The sequence below is a fragment of the Pan troglodytes genome, chromosome 9 (genome assembly GCF_028858775.2).
Source record: "Pan troglodytes isolate AG18354 chromosome 9, NHGRI_mPanTro3-v2.0_pri, whole genome shotgun sequence".
Classification (NCBI taxonomy): Eukaryota; Metazoa; Chordata; class Mammalia; order Primates; family Hominidae; genus Pan; species Pan troglodytes.
The window spans coordinates 64,438,803-64,452,889 of record NC_072407.2 but is presented as its reverse complement, the minus strand read 5'-3'; the positions used below and the strand labels follow the sequence as shown (position 1 = coordinate 64,452,889).

The window sequence follows — 14,087 nt, the reverse complement described above, 5'->3', positions numbered from 1 at the left end:
CTCTAAGGGGTCCAGGGGACCGGGTTCCAGCAAGGGCCTGGCCACTGCTCCCATCACTAGCCGTGGAGCCCCCACCATGCCCAGGACCCTCCCCTCAGCACTCATCCTAGTGTCCTTATCGGAGCTGCTGGCTTCATGTCCCCGGCTGCTTCCCAGATGGTCTTCCCATGCCCATCTGAGAGCACGGCTGGGCACCTTCACTGGGCTGGGAATATCTTGAGAAGAGGGACAATGTTTGCTGCAGCTCCAGGCCCCAAACTCCCAGCATGGGGCCCAACACAAAGCAGCTTATTCTGTCAACAAATATTCATCAAGTGTCTACAGTGTACTGGGACCTGGGCCAGGCCCCAGGACCCCAATGGTGAGCAAAACAGAACCACCATCTGGTCTAGATAACAATCATCAAATAGTCCTATCAACAACACCAGCATGGGCAATGATGGAACAGAGCAGAGAAATTTTTTTTCTTTTTTTTGAGACGGAGTCTTGCTCTGTTGCCCAGGCTGGTGTGTAGTGGAACAATCTCAGCTCACTGCAACCACTGCCTCCTGGGTTCAAGCGACTTCCGGCTAATTTTTGTATTTTTAGTAGAGACAGGGTTTCACCATGTTGGCCAGTCTGGTCTCGAACTCCTGACCTCAAGTGATCCACCCGCCTCGGCCTCCCAAAGTGCTGGGATTACAGGCGTGAGCCACCGCGCCTGGTCCAGAGCAGAGAATTTTAAAAGCCTATGATGGGGGGACCTGAGCTGGCCTGGAGGAGTTTACAAAGGAGGAGGATGTCCAGGCCAGTGGTTCTCAGCTTGCATCCTCTGACCCTTGGACGTCCTTGAGACCCATGGGGGATCCACGAGGTCATAACTAATCATGATACTAAAATTATGATACTAAAATGTTACTTTCCCTTTCACTATGTTGACATTTGCCCTGATGGCACAAAAGCAATGAGGAACTAGCTGCTGAAGCCTCAGCCCCAGTCAAGGCCAGAGCATCAAACACTATCCTCGGACCACACACTCACGGGAAGGAGAGATGTCCAGTTTCACTGAGGAATGTCCTTGATGAAGGTGTAAAAAGTACTAATTTTTTTTCTTTTTTTGAGACAGACTCTCACTCTGTCACTCAGGCTGAATGCAGTGGCGCAATCTCAGCTCACTGCAACCTCCACCTCATGGGTTCAAGGGATTCTGGTGCCTCAGCCTCCCAAGTAGCTGGAATTACAGGCACGTACCACCACACCCAGCTAATTTTTTATATTTTTAGTAGAGATAGGGTTTCGCTATGTTGGCCAGGCTGGTCTTGAACTCGTCCTCAAGTGAACCACCTGCCTCAGCCTCCCAAAGTGCTGGGATTACAGGCATGAGCCACTGCGCCTGCAAAAGTCCTAATTTTACTAAATCTAAACTCAAGTACATGCCATTCTACTCTTCTGTGTGCTGAGGTGGGAAGTGTGCACAATGCCTGTTGCTGCAAACCCAACTCTCTGTGAAAAGCGCTCGTCTCTAAGCTGCCAGCTGCACTAGCCACTTTTTCACCTGAACCACTATTATTAATTAAAAGAACGACTGACAATGGTTATTCAGTCTTGGGTATCTGGAAGACATTTTTTCACAAGTCAATGAAGTGAATCCATCACAAAAATAAAACACCATGTGCTGACAATAATTTAAAAATTGGGCCAAGGCTGGGTGCGGAGGCTCACGCCTGTAATCCCAGCACTTTGGGAGGCCGAGGCGGGTGGATCACTAGGTCAGGAGATCGAGACCACGGTGAAACCCCGTCTCTACTAAAAATACAAAAAATTAGCCGGGCGTAGTGGTGGGCGCCTGTAGTCCCAGCTACTCGGGAGGCTGAGGCAGGAGAATGGCGTGAACCCGGGAGGCGGAGCTTGCAGTGAGCTGAGATTGTGCCACTGCACTCCAGCCTGGGCAACAGAGCAAGACTCCATCTCAAAAAGAAAAAAAAATTGAGCCAAAACGAATCCAAGAGTAGAATTTTGAAAAGTGCGTATCCACCACCAGCAGGGTCACAGCATCCTAATATCTAAGGACTTTTCTGATGAGGTCAGAAAACAAATGTGCTTTTTTAGGATATTATATAATGAAGGGTGTCAACAGTTGGAAGACGTGCATAACTTGGTGAAACAATATTTTCGAAATGATCGATGTATGTGGTTATGAAATCACATACATCTAAAAGATCCATTCAAAGTGTGGCCAGTTGTGGTGGCTCACGCCTGTAATCCCAGCACTTTGGGAAGCCGAGGCGGACAGATGATTTGAGGTCAGGAGTTTGAGACCAGCCTGGCAACATGGTGAAACCCCGTCTCTACTGAAAAGACAAAAATTATCCGGGCATCGGTGGGCACCTGTAATCCCAGCTACTCGGGAGGCTGCGGCAAGAGAATCACTTGAACCGGGAGGCAGAGGTTGCAGTGAGCTGAGATCGCACCACTGCACTCCAGCCTGGGCGACAGAGTGAGATTTCATCTCAAAAACAAAACAAAACAAAAAAACACAAAACAAAGTGCAAGGTAGACCCGTGTGGAATCAGCAACATGGTTTCAGATTCCACACCACAACAAACCTTTAAGAACTACCACTTCTTGCGCTGGTCCTGATAACAAAGAATATGCATAATTATCTGAAAAAGCTATGAAGATACTCCTCCCTTTCCCAACTACACGTCTATGTGAGGCCAGATGTTCTTCAGCTACTTTTTTTTTTGAGACAGAGTCTCACTCTATCACCCAGGCTGGAGTGAAGTGGCGTGAATTCAGCTCACTGCAACCTCCACCTCCCGGTTTCAAGCAATCCTCCTGCCTCAGCTTCCTGAGTAGCTGGGACTACAGGCACGTGCCACCACGCCCAGATAATTTTTTGTATTTTCAGTAGAGACAGGGTTTCACCATGTTGGCCAAGACGGTCTCAATCTCTTAACCTCATGATCCGCCCACCTTGGCCTCCCAATGTGCTGGGATTACAGGTGTGAGCCACCTCGCCCGTCCAGTTCTTCAGTTACTTTAACCCAAACAACACAATGCAACAACAGATCAAACGCAGAATGTGGCTTATTTAAAGTCATACAATAAAGAGATTTGCAAAATGTAGAATAACGCCAGTCTCTTCAGTACATTTTTGTTTTGGAAAAGTTATTTTTTCATAAAAAGTCTTAATGTAAACAGGTGATAGGCTTGGTACTTGCATTTTATAATGTTAAAATATTAAACAATGTTTAAAAATCTTTAAAGTACTAAATATTCATATAAAATATTAATATTTAAAATACTTTTAAACTCCTCAGTTTTAATTTTTAATACAGTAACAATCAATAGATATAACCTCATAATCAAAGTTTTTTTTTTTTTTTTTTTTTTAACAGAGTCTCACTGTCACCTAGGCTGGAGTGCAGTGGCACAATCTCAGCTCAGTGCAGCCTCGACCTCCTGGGTTCAAGCAATCCTCCCATCTCAGCCTCCTGAGTAGCTGGGACTACAGGCACATGCCACCATACCTGGCTAATTTTTTCCATTTTGGTAGAGATAGGGTCTGGCCATGTTGTCCAGGCTGTCAAAAGCTTTTTGAGGCTGAGGCTTAATCATTAAAAACAGGAAGCCCGGGTCCCTCACCCTCAGCACTCACCCTGGTATCCTCACCACAGCTGCCAGCTTTATGTCCCCGGCTTCTTCCTAGCTGGGAGCATGCCTGTTCCCAGTGCCACTGGTCTAGGGAGAAGGAGGGCCAAGGCCACGAGGCAGGAAAAAAAGAGGCTTTTTTGGGGAACAGAGAGAAGGTAGCTGAGCTGGCGCATCCTGAGCCATGGGGGCTTGGTCAGAGTTCAGGCTGGGAGGTGGCCAGCAGGAGGTTGGGGTGCACAGGGTCTCAGGAAAAGAGGGAAGACAACAGGCCAGGCACAGAGAAGGGAAGCCAGGACCCTTCCTGGGTATAGCAGCCAGGTTTGGGGAGGTGGTGGGAGCAGCTGCAGCGCCGGGCTGACAGTCATGGGTGGTGATGACCCCCATTTAAGGGGTTTATACCCAGAAGATACATCCTCCTCATCTCCCCATGCTGTGTCATCCCAGCTCACGTGCTCCCTGATGAAGACGCCCATGTGACTACATGGCTCTCCCACCAGCACAAGCATTCTCTGGAATGCTAAGTGCCATCTGCACACCATTCAGGCCTCAGAGCTGGTCTGGTGGTAGGGAAGTGGCCTAAGCACTGGCAGAGGGATGGAAGGACTGTTCTCCAATGCAGAGGTGGCTCGAACGCCCCAAGGTGGAGTCCTGAGGCAGTGGGCCTGTCCCTTCCTATCCACTTCAGAACTGCTGCCCGATGGGCCCCGCAGGCAGGTGCGCACCAGGCCAGGAGGCAGGGGATTCCTGCTGACACACAGCAGTTCCACGCCCCGGGGCCACACTCTGGCTTCCAGAAGCCCCCTCCACCCACGCTGACTGCTGGCTTTTTTTCCTATCTCATTTTTCCATTCCTGTGGTGCAGGTGTTTCCTTCCCATCCCGAATTTAATTTTTGGGAAATTAAATTTGTTAATTTCCCAAAAATTAACAAATTGAACTCAAATCCTTGTGTCAAGGGCTGCTCGTGGGGAACACCCAAACCAAGACCCCACCTTGGAGCTGCCCGAGAGCTCTCCCAGAGCCTGGTATCAGGAAGACCCCCAGGAAGCCTCCTTCCCTGTCACCGCCCCACTCCCTGACACCCTTGCAGCTCCTCACTAGGGGTCGGCCTTGTCGCACCCAAACTGAGCATCAGCCATTGGTGAGTTTTGTCAAATAAGATGTACTGAGTATCCACTACACTCAAGCACTAAGATGAGTTATCTATTCACATTCAAAGCAAGTGTTATCGCCATTTCACAGAAAAGCTGAGGTTGAGAGAAGGGGTGTGCCCAAGGTCACCCAGGGTCTGTGTGACTCCAGATCCTAGATCCTGTATCCTCCTCTCTCTCCTCCACCCCCTCAAGAGGAGAGATGATGCTGGGCTGGGAGTCAGACAGACCCAGGTAACATGCACCAGTCAAATCAGAAGCCCATTCATGGGCAGGGAAAGGGTAGACAGAGAGGGAAGAGTGATGGAAGGGCATGAGAGCTGCAGATCTGGATGTCTGCTCCAAAGGTCTCCAGAGATTCTCTGCAACCCTGCCTGGCCCTCCCTCTACAGGCCCAGGCTCACCTGCCCCCTTGAAGCCCCTTCCCAAGATCAGATCCAGGCCTGAGAAAATCTCCAAAACAGATCAGAACCATTTAGATCCTTCTGAGAATCCAGAAATAGACAGTGTGGCAGACTGCACATCTGCACACGCCCCAGAGTATGTCACCCCAAACCCTGGAGCAGGCCCGTCCCCAGGCAGTGTGACTCAGGCAGAGAGAAAGCTGCCAAGGTGAGGTGCCCTCCCCTGCCTGACAGGCCCTGCCCTGCGGCCTTGTACAAAGCCTCTTCTGCAAGCATCTGACTTTCTGGACAGAATGAAACACACAGCGCTCAAGCCCCAGCTTCCCGATTTACAGACTCCATGGCCTCCTTAAGCCTCAGTTTCCTCCTCTGTAAAGTGAAAAATTCCTCACAAGCTAACAATGCTGCTGTAAGGACCAAATGAAATAACCTTTCCTTTTATAAATCTTAAAGTGCCAGGCAGATGCCAGCTACTATTTAATATGCGTTGAGATAAAACCTGGGCTGGGCGCAGTAGCTCACACTTGTAATCCCGGCACTTTGGGAGGCTGAGGCGGGTGAATCACTTGAGGCCAGGAGTTCGAAACCAGCCTGGCCAACATGGTGAAACCCCATCTCTACTAAAAAACAAAAACACAAAAATTAGCCTGGTGTGGTGGCGGGCGCTTGTAATCCCTGCTACTCGGGAGACTGAGGCAGGAGAATTGCTTGAACCTGAGATGTATGCAGAGGTTGCAGTGAGCCGAGATCGTGCCATTGCACTCCAGCCTGGGCAACAGAGCGAGACTCTGTATCAAAAAAAAAAAAAAGATAAATCCTGGCCTATCCTCGCCACCAATCTGCTGCTTCGCCCGTCCTCTGCCTGCATCCTTACAGCAGCCTCCTATCTGGTCTCCCTATTTCCCTCACTTTCCCATCATCAAGCCACTTCTTTTGCTTCAGTGGGGTCGAGTTCAAGCTCTTGTGTGAGCATGAGCCCCAGACACCCATCACTTGTTGCTTTAGGCATCAGGGTCTTCGTACAAGCTGTTCCCTCTGCCAATAACACATAACCCCGCATTTTTTTTTCCACTCAGCAAAAGCGCAGCCATCCTTCAGAACCCTCCCAGCTCAGATTCACCTCCTCATGCAGCCAGCCTGCCCCTCCAGACACCTGCTCCAGTGGGCAATGGCCCCCTAAGCTGAGATCTGAGAGAGCAGCTAACGTTACCGAGTCCTTCCTATATGCCAGGCACCCTTCTAAACTCCCTGTGTGGGGTGACCAAAGAAAACCTCACAACGACCCTTTGAAGTGACGCGATTAGCCCCAGTTGACAGGCAAGGAGTGGAGGCCCGTGAAGTTTCCAGGACCTGCCCCAGGCTGCAGGGTGGGTGAATGGCTGAGTCGGCACTCAGACCCAGGCTGGCCAGCTCCAGAGTCAGCTTGGTTCCCCCTCCTGGCTCCCATCAGATGCCCAGTCATCTGATCTCCCAGAAGGAGCCTGCTGCCATAATTCCCTCCTCCAGATCAAACACAGTGTCGCCAATAGGCGGCGCGCAAACCCGGTGAATTTAAGTGGCCTCTGCAGCATAGGGTTGGGAGGAATGAGCTGGCCCTGCGGAAGAGACCCAGGCTCCAGCCTCAACATGGCCAGTAACCACAGCCACACGGTGGCCGACCTTCCCGAAGCTCAGTTTCCTCACTTGTAAAGCAAGTAGGTTGGGTCAGACCTGCACCATCCAACGTGGAAGCCACTAGCTACATGTAACTATTTAAATCTAAAAGAAGTAGAATGCAATACAATTTAAAATTCAGTTCCTCAATCACACTAGCCACATTTTGAGGACACAATCGCCAGATGAGGCCAGCTAGCGGCCACCATCCCAGGACAGCACAGATGTGTAACATCTACCTCACTGCAGAAAGCTCTCTGGACAGCTCCTTGCTAGATGATCCCTCAGAAAGCCTCCATCTGAGTCTGGCACCAAGGACCACCCGCCACTGCCAAGCCCCCAGACTCACAGATGATGCGGCCAGAGGCAGCTGGCTCTTCGGCAGTCTTCTTGGCAAGCCTTCTGCTCGCCCTGCGGACAACACTTTCCTGTTTGGCCACCAGAGAGTACTTCTGGGCTAAGACTTGGGGACTCGGGGAAGACGGGGCGATCGGGCTGTGCCGCACCGATTGAGAGTCCATGTGAGAGCCCGTGGGCGTGGAGAAGTTATCCGGCAGGATGGGAGCCAGCACCCGCTCCCGCCATGGAGAGTCTGGAAAGGCTGGCGAGTCCCGTGGGCCAGGGGAGACCTGCGCAATCCTGAGCTTAGACACAGACCGCCCCGTCCCGACCCCTTGACCCTTGGGGTCCTGGGGTGTAGCCATCAGGGAGCTCACTGTGATGGACTCCAGTATCCTGGCCTTTGACTTCTTAGGTGTTGATTCCTCATCCGATGTCGGGATGCCCTGGGAGGTTGGAGCTGTGGCTGAAGCCGGAGTCGGGGACAGAGTGCGGGGCAGAGGCTCGGTGGACATGAGCTGGGTGACATGCTGCTCAGCATTCTGGCGCTCACTGATGCCGATCTCCACCACAGGCACCAGCTGGCACTGGGTGTGGTTATCCTCCGGCTTCTTAGTCAGCATCGTGGGAGACTCAGGGGTGGGTGAAGAAGGTGCAGCCAATGCCATGGTAGCCGCGGCAGCCGCAGCCGCAGCACGGGTCACACGCCGCAGGACGGAGCCGTTCTCCCCCACCATTGTAGCCAGCTTCTCTACACTGTCCTTGCTGCGGAGGCGTCGGGAGCTCAGCTGGCTGCTCCGAGACTTTCTGCGGGATAACCTGGCAGGGGCAGCAGGGCAGAGGCTGAGACGGGCAGCAGGACAGGGTGGCACCCAGTCTCTCCAAGAGCCACCAGCTCGGATACAGTATGATAAGAGAATGTGAAGGCAAAAGATCTGGGTTCCAGGCCAGATTCTGCCACCACATGAGGCCCCAGGCCATTCTTGTCTGAGCCGCAGTCTTCCTAACTGTAAATTGGGGATCATGCCACAGTCCGCACAGAACTGGCTAGGAAGATTATATTCATCCAAACCTCCGGCTGACTGAAGTTACACCACACCGAGCCCCTGCTGAAAGCCTTACACACGCTCTGCCTTAATCCAGAGCACGCCCTTGAGAGGCAGAGACCACTATCCCCATTTTAGGGATGAGGAACGGAGGCTCAGAGAGGCAGAAATTCAATTCAAAGCCGTACTGCTCTGCTAAGGGGCAGAGTTGGGGTTCACACCCAAGCCTAACCCCAAGACCCAGCCTCTTTCCCTAGCACTCTGCAGCCCCAATCATTCCTGAGGGGGACTAAAACAAGCATGACAATATGACGGCTGGGACAAGGCACGTGGTCTACACCCCTGGTCACACTCACCTAACAGAAGGACGGCTTCTCTTTTTCATCCCACCTACGGAAATCTTTCCCATTCTCCAGGGCCCAGATCAAACACCCCCACCCCCAACACACAGCCACAGATTTGGACTCCAGGGTCTTGGGTCAAGCTATAGTTCCCTGTGGCATCCCAACCCCTCTCAGCATGGCCCACGCAGTACCCGCAGTGGTACCCACCACCCCTCCTACAGGCTGCTACTTCCAAATCAACACCTTCAGAATCAAACTCCCAGATGGCACCAAGCCTCCGCAGAGCCCACTGCTCAGCTCACTCTCCCCCAACCCCTCCTACCTTCTCCTGATGGGATCTCTGTTTTCATCCTGAACATAAGAAATCCATCTCTTCTTCCGTCGGTTCTTCTGAGAAGGTGTTTTGGGCATCAGCTCTGGCTCTTTGCTGAATTCTCTGTTTGGCACAAGGAGGGTGTCACTCGAGGCTGCCTGGGAACCACTGGTCCCCTCTCCCACCCAGCCTGGCCCCTGCCCATTTCCTGGCAGCGACAGGTCAAGCTGGGGTGTCCAGCACCAAGTGAGCTCTCCAAGGCCATGTGCAAGTCACCTGCGGGCACTCAGGGCTTCCTCCTGGAGACATGGCAGGGAAGCAAGCTCCCAGGCACACGTCCATTGCCACATACCCTGAGAGGCCCAGCCAGCAACGATGGCGAATAGGCAAGGGACTGGATCTCTCCTGCTGCCTCTTCCCATGACACTAGGTCAGGCCCCCAGCACACTGCACACACAGTATACAGCAGGGAGCCCTGACAGGCTGTCTGTTTTGCCAGGTAGGCGGGGACGAGGGGCTGTTGTGTCCCCAAGACCAAAGCAGCCCAGACAGGCCCTGGTGTTCCCAGCCTCTCACTGTGCCCCTGTCTTCACCTGGTGAACATGCGCTCGGCCTCCTCTTGGATCTCCTCAAGCCACACCAAGTCCTTATTATCCATGTTGCAGAGAAACTCCATGAGCTTCTGGTCACATAGCTCCAGCAGGTGAATGGGCCCTGGGGCCGTCGTCCCCATGGTGGCTCTGTCTGGTGAAGGCAGGGACAAGAGGCACAAGTTAGGGGCCCAGGGTACGGGTCTGGGGCTTTCTCCAAGCTGCAATACCCATCCGACCCACAACCACCACAAACACCCAGTGCCCGAACCAGGGCCCCTCTCTGCTCACAGCCACTCCCCAGAGCTGCAGAATTCCAAACACTCATCCCCTAGCCTCATCTCTACAAAGAGAAGCCCTTCCACTCACACTCTTCAAATACCTCCCTGTCCCCACCCCCCCGCCAGCATGACTGTCCCCATAAGTCCACAGTTCCCAACCAATTCTGACATTGACAGTCCTCCTTACAAATGGCCTTTTCTGGGCTTAAGACGACAGGGCACTGCCATCTGTCTTCCTGGCCACCCCAGGGCCCCTCACTCCCTGCCCAAACACAGTCCTGCTCTCGCTCTCCAGTAGGCCCTCATCTTACTACTCATGGTTAAGTAAGGGCTAAGACACAGCCACCCTGCACTACATACAAGCTGACTCCAGACATCAGGCCAAAGAACATCAAACCCAACTGCCTCTTTGAGAGGCCAGTGAGCAGAAGAGATTCTGTGTTCCAAAGGAATGAGTGAGAAAGTAGTGATCCAGAGATATGCCCTCAAGGGGCCTCCCACACCCCTCTCCCTTGAGCTGAAATGCCCTCCAAATGGAGCATAAATAGAACAAGGAGGGAACAGTAAGCAATATCTTGCTTTTAAGAAAACTTGCCTACAAGCATTGAGCAAGAGAAAACACAAAAACAGTTTTTTCTCACTTTCTTATAAAACTAGCAGCTCAGGTATCCTCCTTAAAACTTGATAACCAGCCGGGCGCAGTGGTTCACACCCGTAATCCCAGCGCTTTGGGAGGCCGAGGCAGGTAGATCACATGAGGTCAGGAGTTCAAAACCAGCCTGGCCAATGTGGTGAAACCCCAACTCTACTAGAAATACAAAAACAATTAGCCGGTCATGGTGGTGTGCGCCTGTAATCCCAGCTACTTGGGAGGCTGAGCCTGGAGAATCACTTGAACTAAGGAAGTGGAGGTTGCAGTGAGCCAAGATCACGCCATTGCACCCCAGCCTGGGCGTCGCAGCGAGACTGTCTCAAAAAAACAAAACAAAACAAAAAACTTGATAGCCATTACAAAAACCTCAAGCAAGGAAGAAGTACAATCAGCCCTCCATACCTGTGAGTTCCACATCCATGGATGCAATCAACCACCAGTGGAAAATATTTGAAAAAGAGCTGCATCTGTACTGAACATGTATAGACTCTTTTCCCTTGTCATTATTCCCTAATAATACAGTATAACAACTACTTGCATAGCTTTTACATCATATTAGGTGTTATAAGTAATATAGAGATATAAAGTATACAGGAGGATGTGTGTAGGTTATATGCAAATACTGTCATTTTATATCAGGGACTTGAACATCTGTGGATTTTGGTATCCAAAGGAGGTCCTGGAACCAATCCCCTGAAGATTCCAAGAGACAACCATATTCTACTACATCACAACAGGGGCTCATTAAATATCCCAACAGGTGAATGAGTGAAAGAACAAATGAATGGGTGGTGGTCATAAGCCATAACAACAGACTGCATGCCTCAAGTCAATGGCAGTGATCCACCATCCTGACTTACCTCTTTAAAACCAAGAACCGGCCGGGCACGGTGACTCACACCTGTAATCCCAGCACTTTAGAAGGCCGAAGTGGGCAGATCACGAGGTCAGGAGTTCAAGACCAGCCTGGCCAACGTGGTGAAACCCAGTCTCTACTAAAGATACAAAAAAATTAGCCGTGTGTGGTGGTGCACGCCTATAATCCCAGCTACTCAGGAGGCTGACGCAGGAGAATCGCTTGAACCTAGGAGGCAGAGGCTGCAATGAGCCAAGATCACACCACTGCACTCCAGCCTAGGCGACAGAGGGAGACTCTGTCTCAAAAAAAAAAAAAACCATGCACAGCTCAGCCTCCTACCTACAATGGAAGGTCTTGTAAGGAAGGGATAAATTGCTGACCCCTTGATCCCTCACAGGGCGTAGCACCAGGTCAAGTTTCAGTCTCATGGGACTTCCTCAGGCTTGATTCAAGGACACAGTAGTCTTTGTTCCTCAACAAGCTCTGCCCTGCGTCTGGAACATTGTCTCGCATTTTGTATGGCTCACTCCTCATGGCTTGGATCTCAGATCCTCAGGAAAACCTGAAAACCAATCTAAAGTAGCCCCAGCCATGATCCCATTCATTGATTGTAATTCTCTGCAGAGCACTTGCGTGCTTGTTTATCTGTTGCTTACTGCCTGTCCCTGCCCACTAAACAATTGCTCTCTGAGGGCAAACCCCTGTCTGTCTTGCTCATCGTTGAATGCCCAGAGCACAGCAGTGCCTGGCAACAAGGACTATTTGTTAAATGAATTAATCCACCCATCAACTCTACACCTAGAAATAAACATCCTATAGGTGCTCATCCCACCACACAAAGGGCACCAAATAAACTTAATCTGCACAGGTTAGAACTGACCAACACATGTTCAAAACCCCTGTTCCCAGATGCCAAGGGCAGCAATAATCAGGGCAGGGCCAAATGGGCAGGATCGTACAGGCTTTGGGCTGAAACCTCGGCTCTGCAGCCAGCCAATCATGGGCAAGCCCTTTTCACTGTCATCCTTCACCTTCCCCTAACCCTTCTGCACCCAGACCACAGCCCTGGCAAAGCGCAGGACCTCAGGCCAGAAAAGAGAAAACTGTTTAAGGAAGCCAAAGGTTTGCAGAGAAAAGCAACAACTGGCTAACTTTTTAAAAAGTATTTGTTCAAATGGGCAACGTGGATGAGAGCTTCTTTCACAAAGTCCATGAAAGCAATTGGACTTCTTTCACGGGGAGGTTTGCTTCTAGCAGACCTTAGCGCAACCATTTAAAAAGGGTTACCGTAAGTTAAAACAGAGGTGACCCTGAAAAAGAAGGAATCAGTGTACCAAGAATCAGGCTCCTGGAAGAGCAGCAAAAATCTCTTCTTCAACCCATGTAAGCACCTGCACACAGATAAAGAGCACTCAACACCTCACCGAGGGAGACACTCTCCAGTCTTCCTCCTCTCCAACACTTCTTCCACACCATACACCAGACTGAAGGCCCCATCGTCCTCCTCTATGACTCCTGTCCTTTTCAGGGTACTGTAAGTTGGGCGCCTACCACACCTCTGTGCAGAAAGCGCATAGCAGCTGCTCCCATTTACTGAGTCATACTCCATGCCCGAGTCAGACATCATCTCATTTAATTCTCACCACAACCTTGAGGATACGCATGGGCAGATGAGGAAATTGAGGCAAAGAGAAGTCAAAATCAGCCGGTAAATCAGGGGCATAAATAGAACCGTGCCCTTAACCACGGGCTATACCGCCTTCTAGATATCAACTTCTGAAAGGCAGGCGCCCAGTCTTGGCTCTGGGCAACCCCTCGAGCAGCCCATGTTAGCTGAATGAAACTGAACCGCTGACAGCGAACAGGCTTGGGGAGTGACAAGGGGCGGCCCAGCCTCCGGAAATGGTCAGTTTAAAATGCTGCTCAGCTGGGGGCGGGGGCGTTGAGAGAGGGGTTTAACTGCACAGAAATGCCATCTGGCATCATTCCGCCAAACAACCGGGTTGGTTTCGGGCTTCCTGCGCGTCCAAGTCAACACTAATCCTCACAGGCACAAAACAAAGTGCCAAGCAGCCGGGAGCGGAGGGAACGGGGCTATGCTCTAGGAAGCTGAGGGCCTAGGTGGAAAGGGTGGGAGGCCTCTCGGGCCCGAGAACCAAGGCAGGCGACCTCGCCACTTGGAAGAGGTGACCCTCATATGCCCAGGTAGCCAGGGGCTGGGGTGGGGAGTCACGACCCTGGTCCGGAGTCGACAGGGACGGAGCAGAGGACCGGGGAAAAAATCGCGAACCACCCCTCAATCCCCACGCCCACGCGCACTCACTCGACTGCGCCACGTCCCCTGAAGGCTGCTCCGATCCAAGTCCGGTGGTATCCCTAGGTAAGGCCCCGCTTGCCCAGACCCACTTGGCTCCGGGCCTTCGGGACTCACCGCACGGGAGGAGCAACCAGGCGGCGCAGCGCGGGCGAAATCTATGATTTTCAAAACTGAAGGTTCAGCCAATCCTCGGCAAGTTTGTCCGGGCGGTTGCAAAATTTTAAGCCAATCAAATAACAGGAAGTACCAGTCAGCCCTCCTATTGGCCATGTCGACTAGCAATCTGCGGGACTAAGAGGCGGGGAAAGGAAGCGAAAGACTTTACGCCCCCTCAGCTTCCGGGTGCTCCGGCCGCGGCCGAGAGAGGAAGTAGATCCCCGCCTGGGAGGAGCCCGCAGACCTGGAACTACGAGTCCCGGCGAGCACTGCGAAGGCCACGCGCGGCTTTCTTTCTTCTCCAAGCACGGTGGCAGTCTTCTGATCTCTGCTGCTTTTTTTTCCTC

The 14,087-nt window shown here is 51.9% G+C and overlaps 1 protein-coding gene across 8 annotated transcripts in view; it reads right to left on the bottom strand.

The window, feature by feature from the left end:
* Window positions 1–13,762, bottom strand: part of INCENP (inner centromere protein) — a 30,319-nt gene extending 16,557 nt beyond the window's left edge. For 4 of the 8 annotated variants that reach the window (XM_001151913.7, XM_024347202.3, XM_063784139.1 and 1 more), the window contains exons 1-4: window positions 13,591–13,750; window positions 9,479–9,629; window positions 8,895–9,008; window positions 7,193–8,001 (exon numbers count right to left, since the gene is read on the bottom strand). In XM_001151913.7, the coding sequence (XP_001151913.3) occupies window positions 7,193–8,001; window positions 8,895–9,008; window positions 9,479–9,618 (1,063 nt within the window). In that variant the 5' untranslated portion in view covers window positions 9,619–9,629; window positions 13,591–13,750. Of the gene's footprint in view, window positions 1–7,192; window positions 8,002–8,894; window positions 9,009–9,478; window positions 9,630–13,590 lie in introns of those variants that run through there. The other 4 variants (XM_016921049.4, XM_016921052.4, XM_054662344.2 and 1 more) reach the window with 3 other exon arrangements.
* Between the last annotated feature and the right edge of the window lie 325 nt (window positions 13,763–14,087).